The sequence below is a fragment of the Monodelphis domestica genome, chromosome 1 (assembly GCF_027887165.1).
Source record: "Monodelphis domestica isolate mMonDom1 chromosome 1, mMonDom1.pri, whole genome shotgun sequence".
Classification (NCBI taxonomy): Eukaryota; Metazoa; Chordata; class Mammalia; order Didelphimorphia; family Didelphidae; genus Monodelphis; species Monodelphis domestica.
Window position 1 is genome coordinate 395,384,611 of NC_077227.1, and position 22,430 is coordinate 395,407,040.

The 22,430-nt window shown below is 47.8% G+C and overlaps 1 protein-coding gene across 3 annotated transcripts in view; it reads left to right on the forward strand.

Moving 5' to 3' along the window:
* Nucleotides 1-637: 637 nt before the first annotated feature.
* Nucleotides 638-22,430, forward strand: part of MYH7B (myosin heavy chain 7B) — a 48,115-nt gene continuing 26,322 nt past the window's right edge. For 2 of the 3 annotated variants that reach the window (XM_056822064.1, XM_056822068.1), the window contains exons 1-8: nucleotides 8,890-14,431; nucleotides 14,616-14,708; nucleotides 15,010-15,073; nucleotides 17,632-17,730; nucleotides 19,103-19,206; nucleotides 19,451-19,589; nucleotides 19,719-19,837; nucleotides 20,276-20,425. In XM_056822064.1, coding sequence (XP_056678042.1) covers nucleotides 14,333-14,431; nucleotides 14,616-14,708; nucleotides 15,010-15,073; nucleotides 17,632-17,730; nucleotides 19,103-19,206; nucleotides 19,451-19,589; nucleotides 19,719-19,837; nucleotides 20,276-20,425 — 867 coding nt within the window. In that variant the 5' untranslated portion in view covers nucleotides 8,890-14,332. Of the gene's footprint in view, nucleotides 980-2,237; nucleotides 2,342-6,212; nucleotides 6,357-7,742; nucleotides 7,900-8,108; nucleotides 8,137-8,675; nucleotides 8,773-8,889; nucleotides 14,432-14,615; nucleotides 14,709-15,009; nucleotides 15,074-17,631; nucleotides 17,731-19,102; nucleotides 19,207-19,450; nucleotides 19,590-19,718; nucleotides 19,838-20,275; nucleotides 20,426-22,430 lie in introns of those variants that run through there. The other variant, XM_056822072.1, reaches the window with a different exon arrangement.

Genomic DNA, 22,430 nt, shown 5'->3' on the forward strand with positions numbered 1-22,430 from the left:
CTATCTCCCTGTGTCCCTCTCTGTCTCCATGTCTCTCTTTGTTTCTGTTCCATCTCTTTCTCTAGCTCCATGTCTCCATCCCTATTTCTTTCTCTGTATCTCTGTCTGCATGTCTCCCTGTCTCTGTATTTCTCTCATCTCTCGGTGTCTCTGTATTTCAGGCTCTTCTCTTTCTGTATTTCTGGCTCTCTGTGTCTCTCTTTATCTCTGTATTTCAGTCTCTCAGTGTCTCTCTCTGTCTTTGTGCTCCCTTGACAATAGGAGGTAAAAATAGCCCCTGGGCGGTGCTGGCTGGGATGGAGATAAAAGGGAATTTGCCTTTTGTGTCCTGTGGCCAGGATGGGGGGGTCGCTGGGCCTGCGCTGACACATGGGGATTGCTGACATAGCTCCCCTGCTGACCTTGACAGGGCTGATAAAAGAGGCTGAGCTGCCCCAGGCCCTCACTTCGGGTGCTGAGGTTGGTGATACAGGGTGGGGGAGTGTGAGCTGGGGCTGAGTGTGACAGAGCTCTGACTGTGTGTGTGTGAGCCCTCTATGTGAGTGTGTGGCTCTGTGGGAGGGTGCATCTATGAATATGTCTATGAGGGTGTAGATGTACAAGGCAGCGAATGGCTATGAGTTTGAGTGTGCCTGAGGGTGGAGGAGGAGGGAGGACTGGGCTGCTGTCCTGTGCCTACCTTGGGACCTTGGGCAGGGTTTCTAACCAAAGGAGGCTGAAGGAATGAGGCCATGAGGCTCCAAGGCCTGTCCTTCGCCACACTCCAGGATTCCTGCCCTTGGTGCTGCCTCATTGGCCCTTCTCTCTTTGCTGTCTTCTCCCTACAGGGTTGCCTGGATTCTCTGCTGTTCTTCACTTCTTGTCCTTGCTCCCCCTACCTTTGCCGCCATGATGGACCTGAGCGAGCTGGGGGAGGCTGCAGCCTACCTGAGAAAGAGCTACCAGGAAATGGTGAAGGTGCACACCATCCTGGGCAACGGTGAGAGCGGACATAGGACATGGGGACGCAGACAGGGAGGTGGGACATCAGCATGATGACCAGGGAGTCACCGGGGTGTGGGAGTGTAGAGACTATGACAGAGCCAGGCCAGCGCTTCAATTAAATCAGAGTAGTTATTGTTATCATAGTAACTAATTTACGTAGCACCTTAAGGTTTACAAAGTGCTTTCCAGATATTATTTTGTGTGATCCTCACAATCCCAGGGAAATAAATCAAGGTGCCAGTATTATTTCCGTTTTACGAATGAGGAAACAGAGGCCAAGAGTGGTTAAGTGTCTCCATCAAGCTCCCACAGCTAGTATCTGAGGCAGCATTCAGACTCTGGGGCTGCTGCCTCCCAATCCCACACTCATCCTGTGGGTCACATAACTGCCCACTAGGAGATTCAATAGGCATTTATTAAGCACACCTACAGGATGTGTGTGCGGAGAACCACGCTAGGTCCTGGGGAAGAATCTAAATTTAGATAAGATGTGGTTCCTGCCCTCATGGAGGATAAAGCACAGGCTGAACTAGAAAGCCCAATATAGCCTGATAAGTGCATTAGGGAGGCATGAAACAGGGCTGCAGGCAGCGATCTAGAGCCCAGGAGGTGGAGGGTGTCAGGGGAAGCCTTCTGGAAGAGTTGGTGCATTTAAAGGATGAGGAGGAATCCGACCAGCCAAGAGGGGGAGGGAGGACATTCCAGGCATAGAGAACAGTTGGAACAAAGGTGGAGACATGGGCAGAGTGATGTGAACACAAGGACAAAGGGGCTGTGGGCCAAGGGCCCTGGAGAGACTCACAGACCGGACAAGCCTTCCCTCCGGATGGCTAGAGGAGGCCACCCCAGGACCAGGAGAGAGGGCTTTGCCTCTGAGTGTGCCCCTGTCTCCGACTCTCATGGATCTTATTTCTGGAGGGTGAATATTATTAACATCTTCATTCCCAGGTGAGGAAAAGGAACCTCAAAGGGGACTTGGCCAAGTGAGTTAGGCAGGATCCAGGTTTCTCTTCACCGAGGAGCCCCTCATGTACACAGGAACGTCCAGATCTGTCATATAGGGCTGGTGGGGACAGAAATGAGGAGCCTCAGGGATGGCACTGGGAAGATGCCCAGTATTAAGGGGGGCAGCATTATTGGGGGTGGGTAATCGGAGGGCTCAGAGGTGGGGAGATTAGGGAGAATTGTTGAGTTTCTCATCCCTTCTCCCTGGAAGCTCCTGAACCTCAACTAGAAGTTTCCCCTCTCCCCAGGGAAGAAATGGGTCTGGGTCCCAGATGAGCAGGAAGCCTATCTGGAGGCAGAGGTCAAGGAGATCAAAGCTGGCCGTGTCACTGTGGAGACCAAGGACCAGAAGGTAAGAGCCCCCAGGGGTCCCTGTGCCCGGTAACTGTCCTTGGGGCCTTGTTCTTCACCTGGAAATCCCTGATGGCCTCCTCTGACCAGTCTGAGACCCTCGGGCCACCCGGGGCCAGGGCAGTAACCGGCAAACACAGTCTTCCCTATCCCAAAGAGCCGGGACTCGAGGGGAATCTGCCTCCTGAGGATGATCAAAGGGAGGGTGACTCAAACCCCACTTTTGGCTCCAGTCAGATAAGTCAGGGCAGAGGCTGTGCTGAAGGGATGATAAGGTCCTTGGATCTAGAGTCAGAGGACTCCTGTGACCTGGTACAGGCCACCCACCTCTTTAGGCCTCAGTTTCTTCCCTTGTAAAATGAAATTGAATCAGGTGGTCTCTAAAGGCCCCTTTCAGCTCTAATGCTGTGATCTCTGTCTCTGTCTCTGACTCGTTCTCACACTTACCCAAACACACACACCTGCAGGAGGCAATGAAAGGAAGGGTAAGGCATGATTCACTTTCTGGGAATATTGGCCATTGAGCCGTGATTGTGCTAGAGAACTGATTGGGGAAAAAAAGATCATTTGAAAAGGCATGGGGGGCAGGGGCAGCTAGGTGGCTCAGTGGATGGAGAGCCAGGCCTAGGGATGGGAGGTCCTGGGTTCAAATCTGGCCTCAGATACTTCCTAGCTGTGTGACCCTGGGCAAGTCACTTAACCCCCATGGCCTAGCCTTTATTGCTCTTCTGCCTTGGAACCAGTATACTGTATTTATTCTAAGGTGGAAGGTAAAGGTTTAAAAAGAAAAGAAAAGAAAAGGGATGGGAGGAGATGAAATGGATCACAAGTTGATATGAACAGGCAATCACAAGTTCAATATGAATCATGTGTGTGGTGGCACCCCCCAAAAGCTGATGAGATCTAAGGCTGGATTAATAGAAGTCTAGTGTCCAGAGTGAGGAAGCTGGCAGTCCTGCTGTCCATTCTAGACAGATCATTTTGGTTCAATTAAATATCTCTGAGGAGGTCCAATGGAGAGAAGACTGGGCCTGGAGTGAGGAAGGCTTGAGTTTAAGATCTACTTGGTACTTATCAGCTGTAGGACTCTGGCAAAGTCACTTAACCTTACCCAAGCTCAGTTTCCTCATTTGTAAAATGAAGGTGTTGGGTGCAGCTGGGTAGCTCAGTGATCTTGTGGATCTATTCTTTTAAATCCTACAAAGATAAAAAGCAGCAAGGTCTTACTCACCATTGAGAATAAAGGAGGGAAATGTATATAAATGAAAGGCAGGATGTGGTAGTGGATACAAAGACGACCTCCAGTCCAGAAAGACCAGGGTTCAAATCCTACCTCAGAGGCATCTTTGCTGTGTGACCTTCGATAAAGCTCTTTAACTCCTCAGTGCTTGAGGTGCTCTAGGCAGCCCTCTAAGACTATAAATGCAGAGAAGATGTCAAACTGAATTGGTGAAGGAATGTCCTCACCTGGGAGTCCCCAGGACCAGTGAAATCCCAAGTCCTATCTCTATCTCTTATGCAGATGGATGACTATAGAGTAAGCCGCCACCATGACGGATTGCTTCCATTTCTGTAGAGCTTTTAGTTAGCACAGAAGCCCTTCTAGGAGAGGAACTTTATTTTTGTCTTTGTATTCCTGTCACATAGCAAAACATGTAGTAAATACTTCCGAATGTTACTGGATCTTTGAATGAATAAAGTGCTTTCTTCACAATATCTTTGAGAGACAATAGGATGGGTATTATTATGCTTATTTTACATATGAAGAAAATGAGGTATGGAGACTTACCAAGAGCTACACAGCTGGTGCATGTTGGAATAAGGATTGGAATCCAGTTTTCCCATCTACACTTCCCACAGAATTTCCATTACAATTAGATGAATTAAACTAAATTAAATTAACTAAATTAAAATAAAAATTTAATTTATTAAATTGAAAGTTACAAGAAGCTTGAGAGATTTGGAGAGGGAAGAGTAGCTCTGAACTGGAATGAAAGATCACAGAAGGCTTCATAGAGGAGGTGGCACCTGAGCTGGGCATTGAAAGATAGACATCATTCCTTTTTCAAAATCCTCACCTTCCATTTTAGAATCAATACTGTGTATTGGTTCCAAGGCAGAAGAGTGGTAAGAACTAGGCAATGGGGGTCGAGTGACTTGCCCAGGGTCACACAGCTAGGAAGTATCTGAGGTCAGATTTGAACCCAGGACCTCCCATCTCTGAGCCTAGCTCTCAATTCCCTGAACCACCCAGCTGCCCCTTAGACATTGTTTCAAGATGAGGAGATAGGCAAGTGGAAAGTGATCCATTTCAGGCATGAGTCTAAAGGCTCCCCCCACCATTCTTCTTCTTTTTTTTTAAACCCTTACTTTCTGTCTTAGTGTCCATTGTTTTTTTCTTTGAACTTTATGTTTTATTGCATATGAAATAAGCATGGTAAAGCTAGCATACTTTGCTAGTCAAATGTTAGCAAATTAACATCTAATTCAATTACCTCTAAGTTGCTAATTTTTTATTCAAATATACAAACACTCCGACATATGAGTGATTGCATGAATGTAGACATTCTGGCCCACAAAACAGATCTTTGTATCAGTTCTAAAAGCAGTAAGGGCTAGGTAATTAGAGTTAAGTGACTTGTTCAGGATCACACAGCTAGGAAGTATCTGAGGGCAGATTTGAACTTGGGTCCTCTCAATCCCAGGCCTGGCACTCTATCCACTGTGCTACCTGGCTGCCCTTCCCTTCCTTCTTAAACGGTCCTTCACTCACTTACGTTTTTATGTTATCATCTTCAGTGGGATGTGAGCTTCTTGAAGGCAGGAACTGTTTTTCAGCTCTGTGTTTGTCTACCCAGCACCTAGCATACATAGTGTCTGGCACATGGCGTGCACATAGCATTTGATGAAGTTAATTAAATAGAACCTGATGCCACAGAAAACTCAATTAAGGAAATAGGGAGGTTTAGTCTGGAGAAGAAAAGAGCCATCATGGACATTATGAGACAGCCTGGTAGAGGGCACTGGATTTCAGGTTATAAAGACCTGGGTTTAAATCCTGCTTCAGACATTTATTAACTATGAGACCGACCAAATTGCAACTTCTCTCTCCCTCATTTTCTCATGTTAAAAAAAAAAGGAAGGGTTGAACTCAATGGCCTTTAAAATCCCTTTCCTTTCACTAAATCTGATTCTATGATCTCTTTCACCAAAATTCTGAAAGTGGGGGGAAAGGGACAAGCTAGTCACTGTGCTAAGCATGTTATCTCTTTTGATCCTCATAACAACCCTGGGAGGTAGATGTTATCATTGCCCCCATTCTACAGTGAGGAAACTGAGGCTGTTGGGTTAAGTGACTTGCTCAGGTTCACACAGCTCCTAAGCATCTGAAAACTCAGGTCTTCCTTACTCCAGGCCTGATGATCTAGGCACAATGTCACCTAGACTGGGGCATTTGGGCCCAAAAGGCAGCACTGGCAAAGTTAGGTTCAAGTCTCAAGAAGGCAGATTTCAGGGCAGTGGAAGCAAAGACTGTCTTGGCAGTCAGAGAGGGCAGTCCAGCCATGGATTAGTGGCTTTGGGAGGTAGTGAATTCCTTGTCACTGAAGGTCTTCAAGCAGAAGCTGAATGATCCCCTGTCTAGGATTTTGAAGCAGGGATTCCCTCATCCCTCTTCTAGCCCTGCCTGCACCACCTCTGGGCCCCTCTGCTTCTCAAGAATGCCCAGCTGAGTCAGGTTGGGCACTCTCCTTGTCTCCCTTGGCCAGGGCAGTAACTGGGGACCCTGGGGGCCCTGGGGCCTAGGGGCTTGACATGACTCGGAGGGCTTCCAGAGGCAGAGATCCTCAGCTGATCACCTCGTTCCCCCACAGATCCTGACTGTGCGTGAGGCTGACGTGCAGTCCATGAACCCGCCTCGGTTTGACCTGTTGGAGGACATGTCCATGATGACCCACCTCAATGAAGCCTCAGTACTACACAACCTGCGGCACCGCTATGCCCACTGGATGATCTATGTGAGTGTCTGGAGCATCCCATGACTTGAGTCCTATAGAAGGGCCTGGGGCAGGGGAGCGCCAGGTTTCAGAAATTCCCCTTAGTCCAGGGTTGGGGGGGAGGCAGGCCTCTGGAGGCGTCTTGGGTAGCACCAGACAATCGACCCAATAATAAATATTTTTAAAGCATCCCACCACAAACTGAGACCTGTGTCTGGTACTAAGGATTCAATGGCAAAAATGGCATGGCCCCTGGCTCTGAGGGAGAGATCCTCAGTGGGGATGGGTGAGGGGGAAAAAACACCATATACATAGATAAGTAAATGCAAAAAACCCCCAACAAAGTAGGAACAGGTAGATGACTAAGTGGATAGAGCACTAGGTCTGGAGATGGAATATCCTGGGTTCAAATGTAGCCTCAGATAATTCCTAGTTGTGTGACCCTGAACTAGTTACTTAACCCCCCAAAACTGGTCTTTACTGCTCTTCTGCCTCGGAACTATTACTTAGTATTGATCCCAAGACATAAGGTAAGAGTTATATATATATATATATATATATATATATATATGAGTTAATAGAGAGAATTATAGTTTATATATTTATACATATATTATATATATACACACACATACACAAAGTAAATACAAAATTGGAATCTTTATTCCTTCCTTCCTTCCTTTCTTTTTCTTTCTTTCTTTCTTTCTTTCTTTCTTTCTTTCTTTCTTTCTTTCTTTCTTTCTTTCTTTCTTTCTTTCTTTCTTTCTTTCTTTCTTTCTTTCTTTCTTTCTTTCTTTCTTTCTTTCTTTCTTTCTTTCTTTCTTTCTTTCTTTCTTTCTTTCTTCCTTCCTTCCTTCCTTCCTTCCTTCCTTTCTTCCTTCCTTTCTTTCTTCCTTCCTTCCTTCCTTCCTTCCTTCCTTCCTTTCTCTTTCTTTCTTTCTTTCTTTCTTTCTTTCTTTCTTTCTTTCTTTCTTTCTTTCTTTCTTTCTTTCTTTCTTTCTTTCTTTCTTTCTTTCTTTCTTTCTTTCTTTCTTTCTTTCTTTCTTTCTTTCTTTCTTTCTTTCTTCCTTCCTTCCTTCCTTCCTTCCTTTCTCTTTCTCTCTCTTCCTTCCTTTCTTTCTCTCTTCCTTTCTTCCTTCCTTCCTTCCTTCCTTCCTTTCTTTCTCCCATAGCTAGGAAGTATCTAAAGTCAAATTTGAACCCAAGACCTTCCATCTCCAGGCCTGAATGTCTATACACTGAGTCACCTAGCTGGGAACATTCTAGGAGTGGGGGTACCAAGGAGGAGAATGAGGTGCTAAGTAGAGAAACAGCAAATCAATTTGACTAGACTGTGGAGTATGTGTAAAAAAAACTGGAAAGATAGGCAGCAATCAGATTCTGACAACGGCTCTGTCTCTCCTACAGACTTATTCGGGCTTGTTCTGTGTCACCATCAATCCCTACAAGTGGCTCCCTGTCTACACTGCCCCTGTAGTGGCTGCCTACAAGGGCAAACGCCGCACAGAGGCACCTCCCCACATCTACGCCGTGGCAGACAATGCTTACCACTCCATGTTGCAGAGTAAGGGCCTGATCCTGACCCAGACCCCCAATATCAGATCCTCTCATCAATAGCTAGCTTCTTCCCCATCCTGGTGCATGGATCAGGCTATTGGCTGGCTCCCCCAAACCCAGGGCAGGGGGCCAGGCTGAACTTAAGGGGTAGAGGGGAGGGGAGAGGAGAGGAATTATGGTAGGAGCTGAAGCTCACGTAACACCCTTCCCCTACAGATCGAGAAAACCAGTCCATGCTTATCACGTGAGTACCCAGTGTTGGGGAGGGGACGGGAGGATGGGTTAGGAGCTGGGGGTCCAGCCTAGGGCCACGGAGATGTTGAGGCTGTCTCCCCCCACCCCTATCCTCTCTAGCTTACTGACTCAGGATCGATCCCTCAAGGCTCCAGATAGATGACAAGATACCAAGGCCCTAGAGTGGGCTGGGAGTAGTTTGAAGCCCTTGGGGGCTTTGGAGTCACCCTGTTCCCTCCACACATCCTGTGCCCCCCACCCCCAGCTCTAAGTCAGTCCCTGAACTAAGAGGGAGCTCATAATGTTCCTCAAGGGAGGCCCACCTTCTCCCTTTCAGCAGTCTATGCCTCCAGCTCCCCAAGAGGAGTGGCAGGAGGGGACCTGACCTTTGTTTCCCCACAAGGCTGAAGGCTTTCTTTGGGGATCCCAGTGCAGGAAACCATGGGCCCTGAGTAGGGGAATAGAAAAGGTAGGGCTAGGGATGAGGGGGCCCCAAAGGGGTGGGAGAAGCCTTCCAATGGAGACTGACTGGCTTTTCTGTCACCCAAGCGGAGAGTCAGGAGCCGGTAAGACCGTTAACACCAAGCGGGTCATTCAATATTTTGCCACCGTCGCTGCCCTGGGAGAGGGGCCGGGCAAGAAAGCCGTAAGACCTGTCCTGTTTTGGCTTCGGCTTGCTCCCCATCTTTTCTTCCTCCTTTCCCCCTTTTTCCTATTTTCCTTCTGGGGCCTTTTAGCCCCTAGCCCTGCCTGAGCCCCCTCCCCAAGGGAGGAGAGACTCTGGCCTGAGCAAGGCTTGACCAGCCCAGGGCCCCGTGTCCAGAGCTCTGGGGTCCCCCCTACACCTTCCTCCCTGGGCCTCTGCCCTTTACTGAATGGTGTCCACCCACCTGCAGGTCTCTCTCAGTCCCAGCCAGTCCTGTTTCCAATGTTGAGCCTTGCTCTCTGGGGGCAATTTGGGTTTGTGGTGTTTTTTTTTCCCCTTGTGCTTTTGGTTATCATCTTTTTTACCCCCTTATTTTGTCACCTTCCCTTTCATGTCTGATTCCCTGTTTGGGGTGCTTCTTTTTTTTCTCCCTCTCTTTTTTAAACCTTTCCTTTTAAACCTTTTCTTTTTTTAAACCTTTCCTTTTAAACCTTTTCTTTTTTTAAACCTTTCCTTTTAAACCTTTTCTTTTTTTAAACCTTTCCTTTTAAACCTTTTCTTTTTTCCTCCTTCTACTTTCTTCTGAGTGGCCAGTGAGAATAAGACAACATAGAGAAGGGTAATCTGGGAGCCAATAGGGCTGGGAGCTTTGGGCTAGCAGTGAAAAGCAAAAGCCTGTGTGGACAAAATTAGGAAAAGTAAAGTGGAACAGCTTTGGATTCCATAAGAGAAATCCTGGAATGAGCAGCTTGAAGGGGAGAAGGGAGGATGAGCACGGTCTTTTGCTTCACTGTGAAAATTCAGAAGCTGCTTTGAGAAGAGCTTTAGCAATCATCTAGTCCGGTCTATACCTTAAGAGATTTCTCCTCTGTGTCATCTCAACTTCCACTTCAAAATCTCTAGTGATGAGGGGCCCCCTAGCCCCAAAAGGCATCCAATTTCACTTTTAAGCAGACAGACCCATAACTAGGTGAGGCTACCGGGTCTTTGCCCAAAGCGCGAAAATCTAGAGGATTCTGTTAGCATCCGAGAAACAAAGAAACATTCAGCAGTGAGAAACAACCAAGTTTCACATCTAGTTAGCAAGAATAATTAAAGTTGGAAGCATGTATTGTGTGTGTACTAGGTGGCAGGTACTAGGTGCGGTGGCTATGGAGAGATACAAAGAAAAAAATGAAATGCTTCCTACCCTCAAAGAGCTTATATTCCATGAGGGAGATAATGTGCATGAGAAATACAAAGTGTTTAGGGAGGGAAAGCATTAGCAGCTTCGGCTAGATGGAAAGGCTTCACGAAGAAGGTGTTGTGTCATTTGGGTCTTGGAGGAAGTGAGGGGAAGATGAGGAAGAAGCCTATTCCAGGTATTCCAGGGGCCTGACCAGTGCAATAGCAAAGACAAAGATTATGCTGTCTGTCCTCTGTGTGAGGAACACAAAGTCCACTTTGACTGGCCTTCAGAGTGCTTAAGAAACATAATGTAGGGGGCAGCTGGGTAATTCAGTGGATGGAGAGCCAGGCCCAGAGATGGGAGGTCCTGGGTTCAAATTTGACCTCAGACACTATGTGACCCTGGGCAAGTCACTTAACCCCCATTGCCTAGCCCTTACCGCTCTTCTATCTTGGAACTAACACATAGTGTTGATTTTAAGGCAGAAGGTAAGGATTAAAAAAAAAAAAGCAGAAGCAGCATAATATATAATAAGCCTGGAAATACAGGGCAGGGGTAGGTTGTAAAGGGGAAAGCCAAACCAGAGGAGTTTATATTTTATCCTAGAGGCAACAGTGAGCCGTTAGAATTCATTGAGTAGAGAGCGACGTGATCTGAGCTGCATGTAAGGAAAACCATGTTGGCGGCTGTGTGGAGGATAGATGGAAATGAAGAGGTTCGAGAAGGAGACCAGATAGTCTTTATTATGATTCTGCAGTCATCCAAGGGGGAGATAATGAGAGCCCAAACTAGGGTCGCTGCTGTTTGAGGAGAGATGAAGGGTCAAAGACAGATGGTGTAAAGAGGGAAATGGCAGGATTGGAAACTGATTAGACGTGGAGGGTGGGAGAATGTGAGGAGTCTAGGAGGACGCCAAGGTTATATCAAAAGGATGGTGGTCCTTTCAACGGAAGCAAGGAACTGGGAAGAAGGGTGGGCTTTGAGGAAAGATGGTGAGTTTTCCTTTTTGTCCAGGCTGCATTTGAGATCTATATAGGCCATCCAGTTTGAAAAGCCCCAGAGACAGTTGGTGATGTAGAACTGGAGATCAAGAGAGAGACTGGGACTAGACATATAGGAAATGACCAGTTGCTACACTTCCTCATCCCTCCAAGGCTACATCCTAGTTGTACTCTTTCTAAACCTCAACCTTCTCTCCATCGTGGCCTTCTTCTTTTTCTTCTTTTTTTAAACCCTCACCTTTCAGCTTAGAATCACTACTGTGTATTGGCTCCAAGGCAGAAGAGTGGTCAGGGCTAGGCAATGGAGATTAAGTGACTTGCTTAGGGTCACACAGCTAGGAAGTGTCTGAGGCCAGATTTGAACCCCAAACTCCCCTCTCTGAGTTTGGCTCTCAATCCAATGAGCTATGCTTCCAATGTCAAGGGGACTGGTATTCACTGGCTCACCGGCATGGGGCAATGTCCTAGATACTCTCCCTCAAGGTGAGGTCTCCAGGTATGAGATGTCTTGCTGAGATGTCTCCTATCTTCCACCAACCAAACTTCTCTTAAATTGGCTTAAGGAAGTCCTTCTTGTTGCTGGCCCTGGGCACATTTTGTGGTGCTTGCCCTGAACGTAAGAATTGCTAGCCAAGACTGTGCACAGCTCTAATAATGATTAGGAATGTCTTCCATCTAAAATCTATCTTCCTGTAACTTTCTCCAGATGCTCCTAGTTCTACCCTTTGGGACCAAGAGAGGTAACACCAGCAATAATGTACCCTTCATTCAATTGTTAATCGATCAACAATTATTTATTAGGTATCTACTCTGCCCCTCAGTCTCTGCTAGGCTCTGGGGATTAAATGCCAAAATGAGACAATCCTTGTCCTAAAGAGGGCATTTTACCAAAATGCAAACCTTTAGCAACAGAGGATTGGCAAAGCCTCTATCACAGTTAGGTCAAGTAGTTTCATTTTTATATTTTTTATGCCTAGCACCTAGCACAGTGACTGGCACACTATTGTTATTCAGTCATTTCAGTTGTGTCCAACTCTTTGTGACCCCACTTTGGGTTTTCTTGACCAAGGAATGGTTTGTTGAACATTTATTAAATACTTGCTGTGTGCCAGATATTATGCTAGGCACTGGGGATAAAAATAAAAAAAGAATGAAATGACTTCTTCTTGCAAGGAGTTCATTTATGTTAAGTTTAAAAAAAAAAGGAAAAGCTTGTTTCTCATTTTACAGATGAGGAATCTCAGGCAAACAGGGTTAAGTGACTTACTTAGGGTCACACAGCTAATAAGTGTATGAGACTGGACTTGAACTCATGAACATGAACATAAATCTTCCCAATTCCAAGCCCAGTGCTCTCTCCACTGTGCCACCTATCTGGCACATTAAAAATGTTGTATAAGTGCTTATAGGTTGACTGACTGTTTGCACATGGGTTCTCACTAGTAAAAATGAAATCCCAATGAAGAAATTCTCTGAATACATAAAAGTTAGTACCTACAAATTCTAATCTTAGAGTCACCTAAAATCTTGAGAGGTTAAGTGACTTGCCAGTCACACAGAGAGCAGATATCAGAGGCAGAATTTGAACCCAGGTCTTCCTGCCTCTGAACCCAGCTTTTTCTACCCCTTTCCTACTTTATAGATGAAGACACTGAGGCTCAGAGAAATGGTCAACTCATGGTCACGAGGCTAGTTGATAATGTAAATGGAATTCGAGCCCAGATTCTCTCTAAATGCAGATTAATTTTAAATGCAGTATTCACCACCGTATGACACAGCCCATTTTGTAGCATCCCTATTTTATAGTTCTGCAGATATCCAAAGGGATCAGTTGTGTACTCTTAAGTTTTCTCTTCTTGAAGAGGAATTATTGTACTGAAGAGGAATTAAAGTAATTATTAGGAGATATCTTATCTGAGAATATGCCAATAAAGCTGATAATCTAGGAGAAATGGGTAAATATTTACAAATGCCCAGAAAAATGGAAAAGGAAATGGAATACTTAAATAACCCCATCTCAGAAAAGGAAATTGTATAAACCAGCAATGAACTCCCTACGAAAACATTTTCTATTCCCCAGGCTAGACCCCCCTAGTTCCTTCACTGAGCCCCTCCATGGCCTGGGCCTCCCCTCGTCTCCAGCTTGTCAGTGTCCTTTAAAATGTGTTCTCTGTGGCAGTTCAGATGTGGTCTGATCTGGGCACAGGGTGGTGGGTGTATCACCATTTTCCTTCTGCCTCTCTCTTAATAAATTAGCATCTGTGCCTGCACGGTATTGTTGTAGCCGGGCCTTGGGGAACTGCTGCCCCAAGTGCCTAGTAGGAGGGGTGTATTGTGTGTGGGGAGAGGGATCCCCTCTTATTTTCTTACTTATCTGCCCTTAGACTTGCTGCTACTGGAGAGATAGTGGAACAGGGAACAGATAGAGGATAATTATGTTCCGGCCATTGGCCCAAGAGACTACTAAATCCCAAGGAATGTAAGAGCCCCAGATTTGGGGGTGAGCCAGCAGCTAGGTGGTCCAGTGGATGGAGCACTGGGCTTGGAATCAGGAAGACACATCCTCGTGAGTTACAATCCAACTTCAGACACTTATTAGCAGTGCAACCCTGAGAAAATCCTGTTTGCCTAAAAAAACCAAAAACCAAATCAGTTGGCAGACAGGGACTTCGATTCTAGTGCTGGTTTTGCCATCAATTTGCTGGGTGACTTTGGGCAAGTTGCTTACATTTCCCAGGTCTCTTTTTTCCCTCTATAAAATGAGGGGTTCGGACTTCATATCTCCCAAGGGCCCTTATGGCTCTGAGATTCTGTAAGTCTAAGTCACTTTTCATAACTCAATGCTCAGGGGTGAAGCCGAGGCTCCCCTGAGGTCCCGTGAGGCCAGCAACTGGGAGTTCACCGAACATCTAAACCAGACCATAGTGGGGCAGAGAATGATGGAAGAAGAGCAAAGACTCATAGATCAGTTGACAGATCGTTGTGAGAGAGCCAGGGCAGCATCATTACCCCTGGTTTACAGATAAGGAAACTGAGGCTCGGCATGATGACCTGACTGGTTTGAGGACATACAGTTAGGAAATACAGGTGGTAGGATTCCTACTCAGGTTTCCTGACTTTACGGGGGACAAAGGAGAGACTCTTGGGCTGGGGGAGAGGGTGTAGAGAACCCCATGGGAGGAGGGGAAGCTCCCCACCCCTCATCCCCTGCAACTATGCCCAACCCTTCTGCCCTTTCCCCTTTCCTCCCTCCCTTCCCCCCCTTTCTCCCTCCTACCTTTTGCATTTCTCCATCTACCCCTTCTTTTTTCTCCCAGAAAATCTCGAGGGGTTTCTCCTCATAAGGGTGGCTCAAGTTAACACTGTGCCCAGGTCCTCCCCACTAACCAAAATGGTGGCCTTGGCTTTTAGCCTTTACTTCACACTGTTTTCTTACTATCTCTCTTTCTTCCTTCTTTCTTTCCAGCAACTTTTGGCAACTAAGACTGGGGTGAGTTGAGGGATCTCAGGGAGGGGAAAGGAAGATCCATATTAAACTAGGCTCTAAGATTAAAAAATAAAAAGCCAAAAAAAAAATCTCCCTGCCAGCCTCCCCTCTCCAGCTCCCAGCTACCTTTGGAGCCAGAACCTAAGCTTCCTCTAACATGCCTTCTACCCTTTTGCTGCTCCCTCAGGGAACCCTTGAAGATCAAATCATCGAGGCCAACCCAGCCTTGGAGGCCTTCGGAAATGCCAAGACCCTGAGGAATGACAACTCCTCCCGTTTTGTAAGTTATCCCAAGAGCAGCTAAGGGAATAAAAGGGGCTGAGGTGGGGGAGACAGCCCTGTGGCCCCAGCAGCCAGGGGTTAGGGTCAGAGTCCTGCAACTAAGTGGCCCTTGAGGACAGAGAGCTAAGTAGGTGAGGGGACAGAAGGAGGAGCAAGTGAGTATCAGCCATCAAAAACTGGTCGGGGGAGCCGAGGCGCCTAGTCTTGGGTATGCTGGGATGGGCCTGGAATGGATGGAGGCCTGGGAGCCTAGAATCCAGGATTGCTCGCAGCCTGAATGTGTCCCCTTCACTCCTCAGGGTAAGTTCATCCGCATCCACTTTGGACCGTCGGGAAAGCTGGCATCTGCCGATATTGATAGCTGTGAGTCTGAGGGAGAAATGGCAGGGGAGGGGCATGGAGGGGGCAGACGGTCCTGGTGGCGGCTTGCTTTCGTGCATACTAGAACCAGTAACAAAATCAGCCTTCCTAGCTTCAAACTTTCATTTTTCCCTGCCCTGTCAACTGCCCGGGCATCTGGCTGTGACATTTCAGAATTGCCTTATCCCAGAGACAGAAGATTGAGGAACCCTAGCTCCAGGAATAGAAGAGGGAGAGGGGAAGGAAGAATAGGAAAGAGCCAGAGCCAGAGAGCCAGAGAGAGAGCCAGAGAGACACCGAGAGACAGAGACAGAGAGACAGAGAGAGACACAGAGAGAGAGACAGAGAGAGAGAGAGAGAGAGAGAGAGAGAGAGAGAGAGAGAGAGAGAGCCAGAGAGCCAGAGAGAGAGAGACAGAGACAGAGAGAGAGAGACAGAGAGAGAGAGAGAGAGAGAGAGAGAGAGAGAGAGAGAGAGAGAGAGAGAGACAGAGCCAGAGAGCCAGAGAGAGAGAGAGAGAGAGAGAGAGAGAGAGAGGGAGACAGAGAGACACAGAGAGAGAGAGAGACAGACAGACAGACAGACAGACAGAGACAGAGACAGAGAGAGAGAGAGAGAGAGACAGAGAGGGAGAGAGAAAGAGACAGAGAGAGAGACAGAGAGAGAGAGACAGAGCCAGAGCCAGAGAGATAGAGACAGAGAGAGAGAGAGAGAGACAGAGAGAGAGACGGAGAGACAGAGAGACACACACAGAGAGACACAGAGAGAGAAGAGAGACAGAGAGACAGAGAGACACACACAGAGAGACAGAGAGACAGAGAGAGACAGAGCCAGAGCCAGAGAGATAGAGCCAGAGAGAGAGAGACAGAGACAGAGAAAGAGATGGAGAGACAGAGAGACAGAGAGACACACACAGAGAGACACAGAGAGAGAAGAGAGACAGAGAGAAAGAGAAAGAGACAGAGACAGAGAGACACACGGAGAGAGACACACAGAGAGAGAAGAGAGACAGAGACAGAAAGAGACAGACAGCAACAAGAGACAGACAGACACACACAGAAACAGAGACAGACACACACAGAAACAGAGGCAGAAAGAGGAAGAGAGAGACACATAGAGACAGAGACAGAGAGACAAAGAGACAGACAGTCACAGAGACAGAGACAATGAGAGCCAAAGACAGGGACAGAGAAGAGGAAATGAATCACAATTGGGAGCTTGACTAGAAGTCACAATTCCATTGCAAACTCCCCCTTTCTTACCTCCTACCTCCAGGTGCCAAGACCCAAGGGGTTTCCCAAAACATTTTCCTCATCTCTCCACTCTTCCTGCCACCTCTTCCCCAATTGAGGTCTCTTCTTGCCTGGATTATTAGATCTGCCTCACTGGTCTCCCTACCTGCAGTGCCTCCGATTTCCAATCTATCCTTCACATAACTGCCCAAATTCTTTTTATTCCAGAGAGAGGACAGTATGGTCCAGGGGCCAGAGAAGATCTCTGTTTCTGCTTCTGCCTCTGACACCTACTGACTCTGTGATCCTGGGCAGGACACTGAATCTCTCTCTCAGTGTTAAGTGCAATTCCTTACAAACTAAGTTAAAAGGGACAGCTGGATTGAGAGCCAGGCCTAAAGACTGGAGGTCCTGGGTTCAAACCTGGCCTCAGACACTTCCTAGCTGTGTGACCCTGGGCAAGTCACTTGACCCCCATTGCCTAGCCCTTACCACTCTTCTGCCTTGGAGCCAATACACAGCATTGATTCTAAGATGGAAGGTGAGGGTTCAAAACACCACCACCACACTAAGTTGTAAAGAAGGTGCCAGGCTGCCTTGGTAGATAGAGGGAGTTTCCTCACCTGAGAGTTCCTTATAGCTTACATTTATATAGCATTTTAGAATTTGAAAATCGCTTTACAAATATTGTCCCATTTTATTCCGGCAGCAATCCTAGAGTTAGATCAAAGGAGATACTATTTGCAAAGCACAAGGCGTGGTGCCTAACACTTAGTAGGCATTATATACATCTATTCCCTCTTCTCCCCCATTTTCATCTCCATTCTACAGATGAAGAAACTGGGGACTGATAGATGTCATAACCTATCTAGAGTCTCACAGCTAGTCAGCATCTGAGGTCAGATTTGAACTCACTTCCGTCTGACTTTAGATTCAGTTCTCTGTCCATGGCCACGTCGCTGCCTATACCGTCTCCATTTAGTCCGACCCTTTCAGGTCTTCTGACTTCAGAGTCAGGGTTCTTTTCACCATACGCCGTCTCCTTAGATGCTGACACCCTCTCAGACATGTACACAGCTACGCACACACATAAATACAGGTGCTCGCACATTCCAACACAGAGATAACATGGATACAGATTGAACACACATTGAGGCAGATTCACACTCATTCATTCCCTCGTAGATATCTGTGTTCTCCCCCCCCCCCATCAGCAAAGTGTCACCCAGCTGTCCACCAGGGCAGCTTCCTGCCTCTGAGCCCCACGTGGAAGGACTGGGTTTGTTCTTTGGCCTCTTGTGCCCTAATTCTTTCTCTTCTCCTGCCCAGACCTCCTGGAGAAATCTCGAGTGATCTTCCAGCTGCCCGGGGAGAGAGGATATCATATCTACTACCAGATCCTGTCAGGGAAGAAGCCAGAACTGCAGGGTAAGAGGGTGAGAGCGATGGGAAAGGGCAGTGGGACCCAGGTCCGAAGCGCATGGAGTTACAAGCTGTAGTGTGCTAGTAAGAGATTAACAGTCAGTTCTTTATTTTTTTCCGCCAATTATATCTAGTTTATTATTTTTAAATGTTTATTTTTAGTTATCCTGCAAAACATACTTCTTTGTTGGTCATTGTAAGAACACACTCACAAAACCAAAACCCTCAAATAAAACCCTAACTACACTGATGTGAAAGATAGTTTGCTTTGATCCACACCCACCTGAAGCCAACAGTTCTTTCTCTGCAGGTAGAAAGCCTTTCCAGTCATGTCTTTTTTATTTTGAAATTTGTATTTAATTAGTTAATTTATAATATTTTCCCATGGTTACAAGATTCATGTTCTTTCCCAGTCCTCCTCCTACCCCCTCCCGTAGCCAATGAGCAATTCCACATGTGTCATTGATCAAGACCTATTTCCATATTATTGATGTTTGCACTAGGATGTTCATTTAGAGTCTATACTCCCAATTCCAGACACAAGTCTTTTAGGACAATCAACTCTTTTTAAAAAAAAATGTATGCAGGATACACTTTTTAAAAAACCCATATCTTGGGGGCAGCTGGGTAGCTCAGTGGACTGAGAGGTCCTAGGTTCAAATCTGGCCTCAGACACTTCCCAGCTATGTGACCCTGGGCAAGTCACTTAACCCCCATGGCCTAGCCCTTACCTCTCTTCTGCCTTGGAGCCAAAAAAAAAAAAACAACCATATCTTCTAGATTAGAATTAAAATTGTATATTGGTCCCAAGGCAGAAGAGCAATAAAGGCTAGGCCATGGGGGTTAAGTGACTTGCCCAGGGTCACACAGCTAGGAAGTATCTGAGGTCATATTTGAACCCAGGACCTCCTGTCTCTAGGCCTGGCTCTCAATCTACTGAGCCACCTAACTATCCCCCAGGATGCACTTTTACATTTAATCTGAATTACTAACAACATAGACAATTAACACAAGGATGCGTGAAGTCCTGTTTTGAAGTGTTTGCCAATTTCTGAGGGGTAAATGCTCACACTGAAAATCTAATAATCTCTCCTTAATCCTGGGTCCAGGATAAGGCTAACAAAAGGTTTCAGGGGGAAGACAGAGCAATAGAGAAATGAGAGCAAATAGTCCAGGGGTGCTCGGGTCCATGGGAAGCAGGACAGAGGCCAGCCTTGGAGGAGCCGCTGGGGATCCAGGGTTGAGGTAGAGAGTGGGCGCCCCGGCTGGGTTCCCGCAGCTTCCTGGACAGGATGCTCTGGGGTGAGCATCACCGCTCTGGGGCCCCTCAGCTGCTTTATGCCCAGATGGCTGCTGAAGTTTCTCCGTGTGCCACCAGATATGCTGCTGCTCTCTCTGAACCCCTACGACTACCACTTCTGCAGCCAGGGCGTCACCACTGTGGACAACATGGATGATGGCCAAGAGCTCATAGCCACCGACGTATGTAGCAGGGGTGGGGGAGCTTTTGGTATGGAGGGGAGGCCGAGGGGGGGCCAGGGGGCGGTGAGGCCGCGTAGGGGGTGCAGGGAGAAGTAGTGGGAGGCCTGAGCTGAGTGCACAGGAGGGAGATGTCTGGGGCCGGGATCTCAGCACACCGAGGAGAGCTGCAAGGCTCAGAGGGCAAGCGGGGAGGGATCCCAGACACTCGTTCTCTCTGGACCCTTCTTCCTACCTCTCGTGCCAGCACGCCATGGACATCCTGGGCTTCAGCGTCGATGAAAAGTGTGCCTGCTACAAAGTGGTGGGGGCCCTGATGCACTTCGGCAACATGAAATTCAAGCAGAAGCAGCGGGAGGAGCAGGCGGAGGCCGACGGCACTGAGAGTGAGACCCCAGCCCGGACCCTGATCCTGGATTCTGCCCCGCTGTGCTGTTTGGGAAGGGCGGCCCCCATCCTGCCGGGTGTCACCCCAGTGTCCCCAGCCGCTGACCCTCTCCCGATTGCTCCCACAGGTGCTGACAAGGCTGCCTACCTGATGGGGATCAGCAGTGGGGACCTTCTGAAGGGGCTGCTGCACCCCCGAGTCAAAGTGGGGAATGAGTTTGTGACCAAGGGCCAGAGTGTGGAGCAGGTGAGTGGAATGAGGGGCAGCAAGGGTAAGGGGGCCAGAGGAGCAGGTGTGGGGAGAGGGGGAGGGGCAGGGGGCAGGACACGCGAGAGGGGCCAGAGAGGAGGAAGTGGGGGGACAGGGGAGCCGGTACAGGTCAGAGAGGGGGCACAGGAGCACTTACGGGTCAGAAAGGAGGGGCGAGGGGACAGAGGAGCACGTACTGGAGGAGAGAGGGGCAGGGGAGCGGTCCGAGCTACGGGGTTGGGGAAGCGGTGAGGAGGAGGCTGGGGGACGGAGAGAATGTGGGGGCTAGAGAGGGGCAGGTGTGGGAGGACAGGCGAGGAGAGGAGGGAAGACCGCCGGAGAGCCTGCGGAGCGGGGCGGGGGCGGGGGCGGGGGCGGGGCTGAGCGGCCGCGGTGCTCCCGACCCTACGGCAGCCCTTCCCGGCACTTCCGCAGGTGGTGTTTGCCGTGGGGGCTCTGGCCAAAGCTACCTACGACCGGCTCTTCAGGTGGCTCGTCATGCGTATTAACCGGACCTTGGACACCAAGCTGGCCCGGCAGTTCTTCATCGGGGTGCTGGACATCGCCGGCTTTGAGATCTTCGAGGTGAGCCAGAGGCTGCAGGCGCAGCCGCAGGAAGGCGCGCACCTTGGCCTCCTGGCTCTCCCGCGTTCGGGACCCGTCAATTCTTTAGCTTCCTGGGCTTCCTGGGGGAGGAGGTGGCTTCTCACATGCGGGGGCTGGGGGGCGCAGCCAAGGGGCTCCGGGGCGGTTAGGAGGGCACGGCTGTGTAATGAGCCTCTCAGGTCTTCAGCCCGGCTCCCCACCCATCCCATATCTGCAAAGTAGTCTCTTCCTAGGAAGGGAAGGGAATAAGCATTCACGGAGGGTACATGCCAGGCACCGGGCCAGGGGCTTTACAAATATTATCTCATTTGACTCTCACAACCACCCCATGAGGTGGCGCTATTATTAGCCCCATTTTACAGATGAGAAAACTGAAGCAAATCGAGTTTTGCCCAGGGTCACCTCTGAGGCTAGATTTGAACTCAGGTTGTCTTGACTCGAGGTCCAGAGCTTTATGGGCTGAGCTACCTAGCTGCCTCGAACAGTCATCCACATAAAAGTGAGAGTTGAATTTATCGGAATAAAATAGATTACATCAAGGATCCCTTCCTTCACCTTTCATCAGTTGAACTTCTCCTCCCCCAAAGGTACACTCAATACCACTTCTTCCAAGATGCCTTCCTTGATCTCTCCTGGTGGGGGCAAACTTCCCCATCGGAACAGACCCAGCAGCTTTGCACACTATGAATTTGTACACTATGAGGAAAACATTTTGTAAACCTGAGTGTGCTCCATGGATGCATTTATTTATATTTATTTGTTTATTAATTGATTGATTGATTAACTAGCTAGACCTTTGATTTCATCAGTGTAGAGACCTGGTGAGGAATGCAGAGGAGAGTCTGTGCTGAAATATAGTACAAGAGAGTCATTGGGCTACTGAGAAGTTAGACTTCCCAGCCAGAACGTGTCTGAGGCAGGATTTGAATCCAGGTTTTCCTGTCTCAAGCCAGGTCTCTTTCCTCTACCCCTATTATCTCTCCATATTGTTACCCCTAGGGAGTACTGTGTTTGGAACTGAGTTTAAATGTGACTTCAGAAACATACTAGCTGTGTGACTATAAGTAAATCACTTAACCCTGTTTGCCTCAGTTTCTTAATTTATAAAATGAGCTAGAGAGAGAAGTGGCAAACCATTCCAGGATCTTTGAACACACAGACAAAAAACCCCAAATCCGGTCACAAAGGGTTGGACAAGACTAAATAAAATTGGGGGCAGCTGGGTATCTCAGTGGATTGATAGTCAGACCTAGAGACAGGAGGTCCTAGGTTCAAATCTGGCCTCAGACACTTCCTAGCTGTGTGACCCTGGGCAAGTCACTTGACCCCCATTGCCTAGCCCTTACCACTCTTTGTGCCTTGGAGCCAATACACAGTATTGACTCCAAGATGGAAGGTAAGGGTTTAAAAAAAAAAGACTAAACAAAATTATAGTTTTCTATCTCTTTCCCCTCTAAACCATTAGCTTCTTAAGGACAGGGACTATTTAATATTTAACAATATTTCATAAATTATTTAATAGATACTTTATTATAATTGAACATATTATATTTAATCTATTGTTTAATAGATATTTAAACTATCTCTCTCAACTCTGAGTACACTGTATTTACAGGTAGTTAATAAAAAATGTCCCATAAGGGGGGGGGCTAGATGGCTCAGGGAATTGAGAGCCCAGCCTAGAGATGGGGTCCTGGGTTCAAATTTTATCTCAGATACTTCCTAGCTATGTGACCCTGGGCAAGTCACTTAACCCTTATTGCCTAACCTGTCTCTAGGCCTGGCTCTCAGTTCACTGAGCTAACCAGCTACCCCCTAAGTGTTTGTTTTCTCATGTAGACACAAATTGGCCTAGATGGTGGGACAAAGGGCAAGAATGAAAGCAATCCATCAAGGAGGCAGCCCTCCTGCCCCCATTTTTTGAGACTGATAAGGGAGAGAGGAAAGAGAAGAGTGCTTTTAAAAATAAGGGAGAGGGAATTAA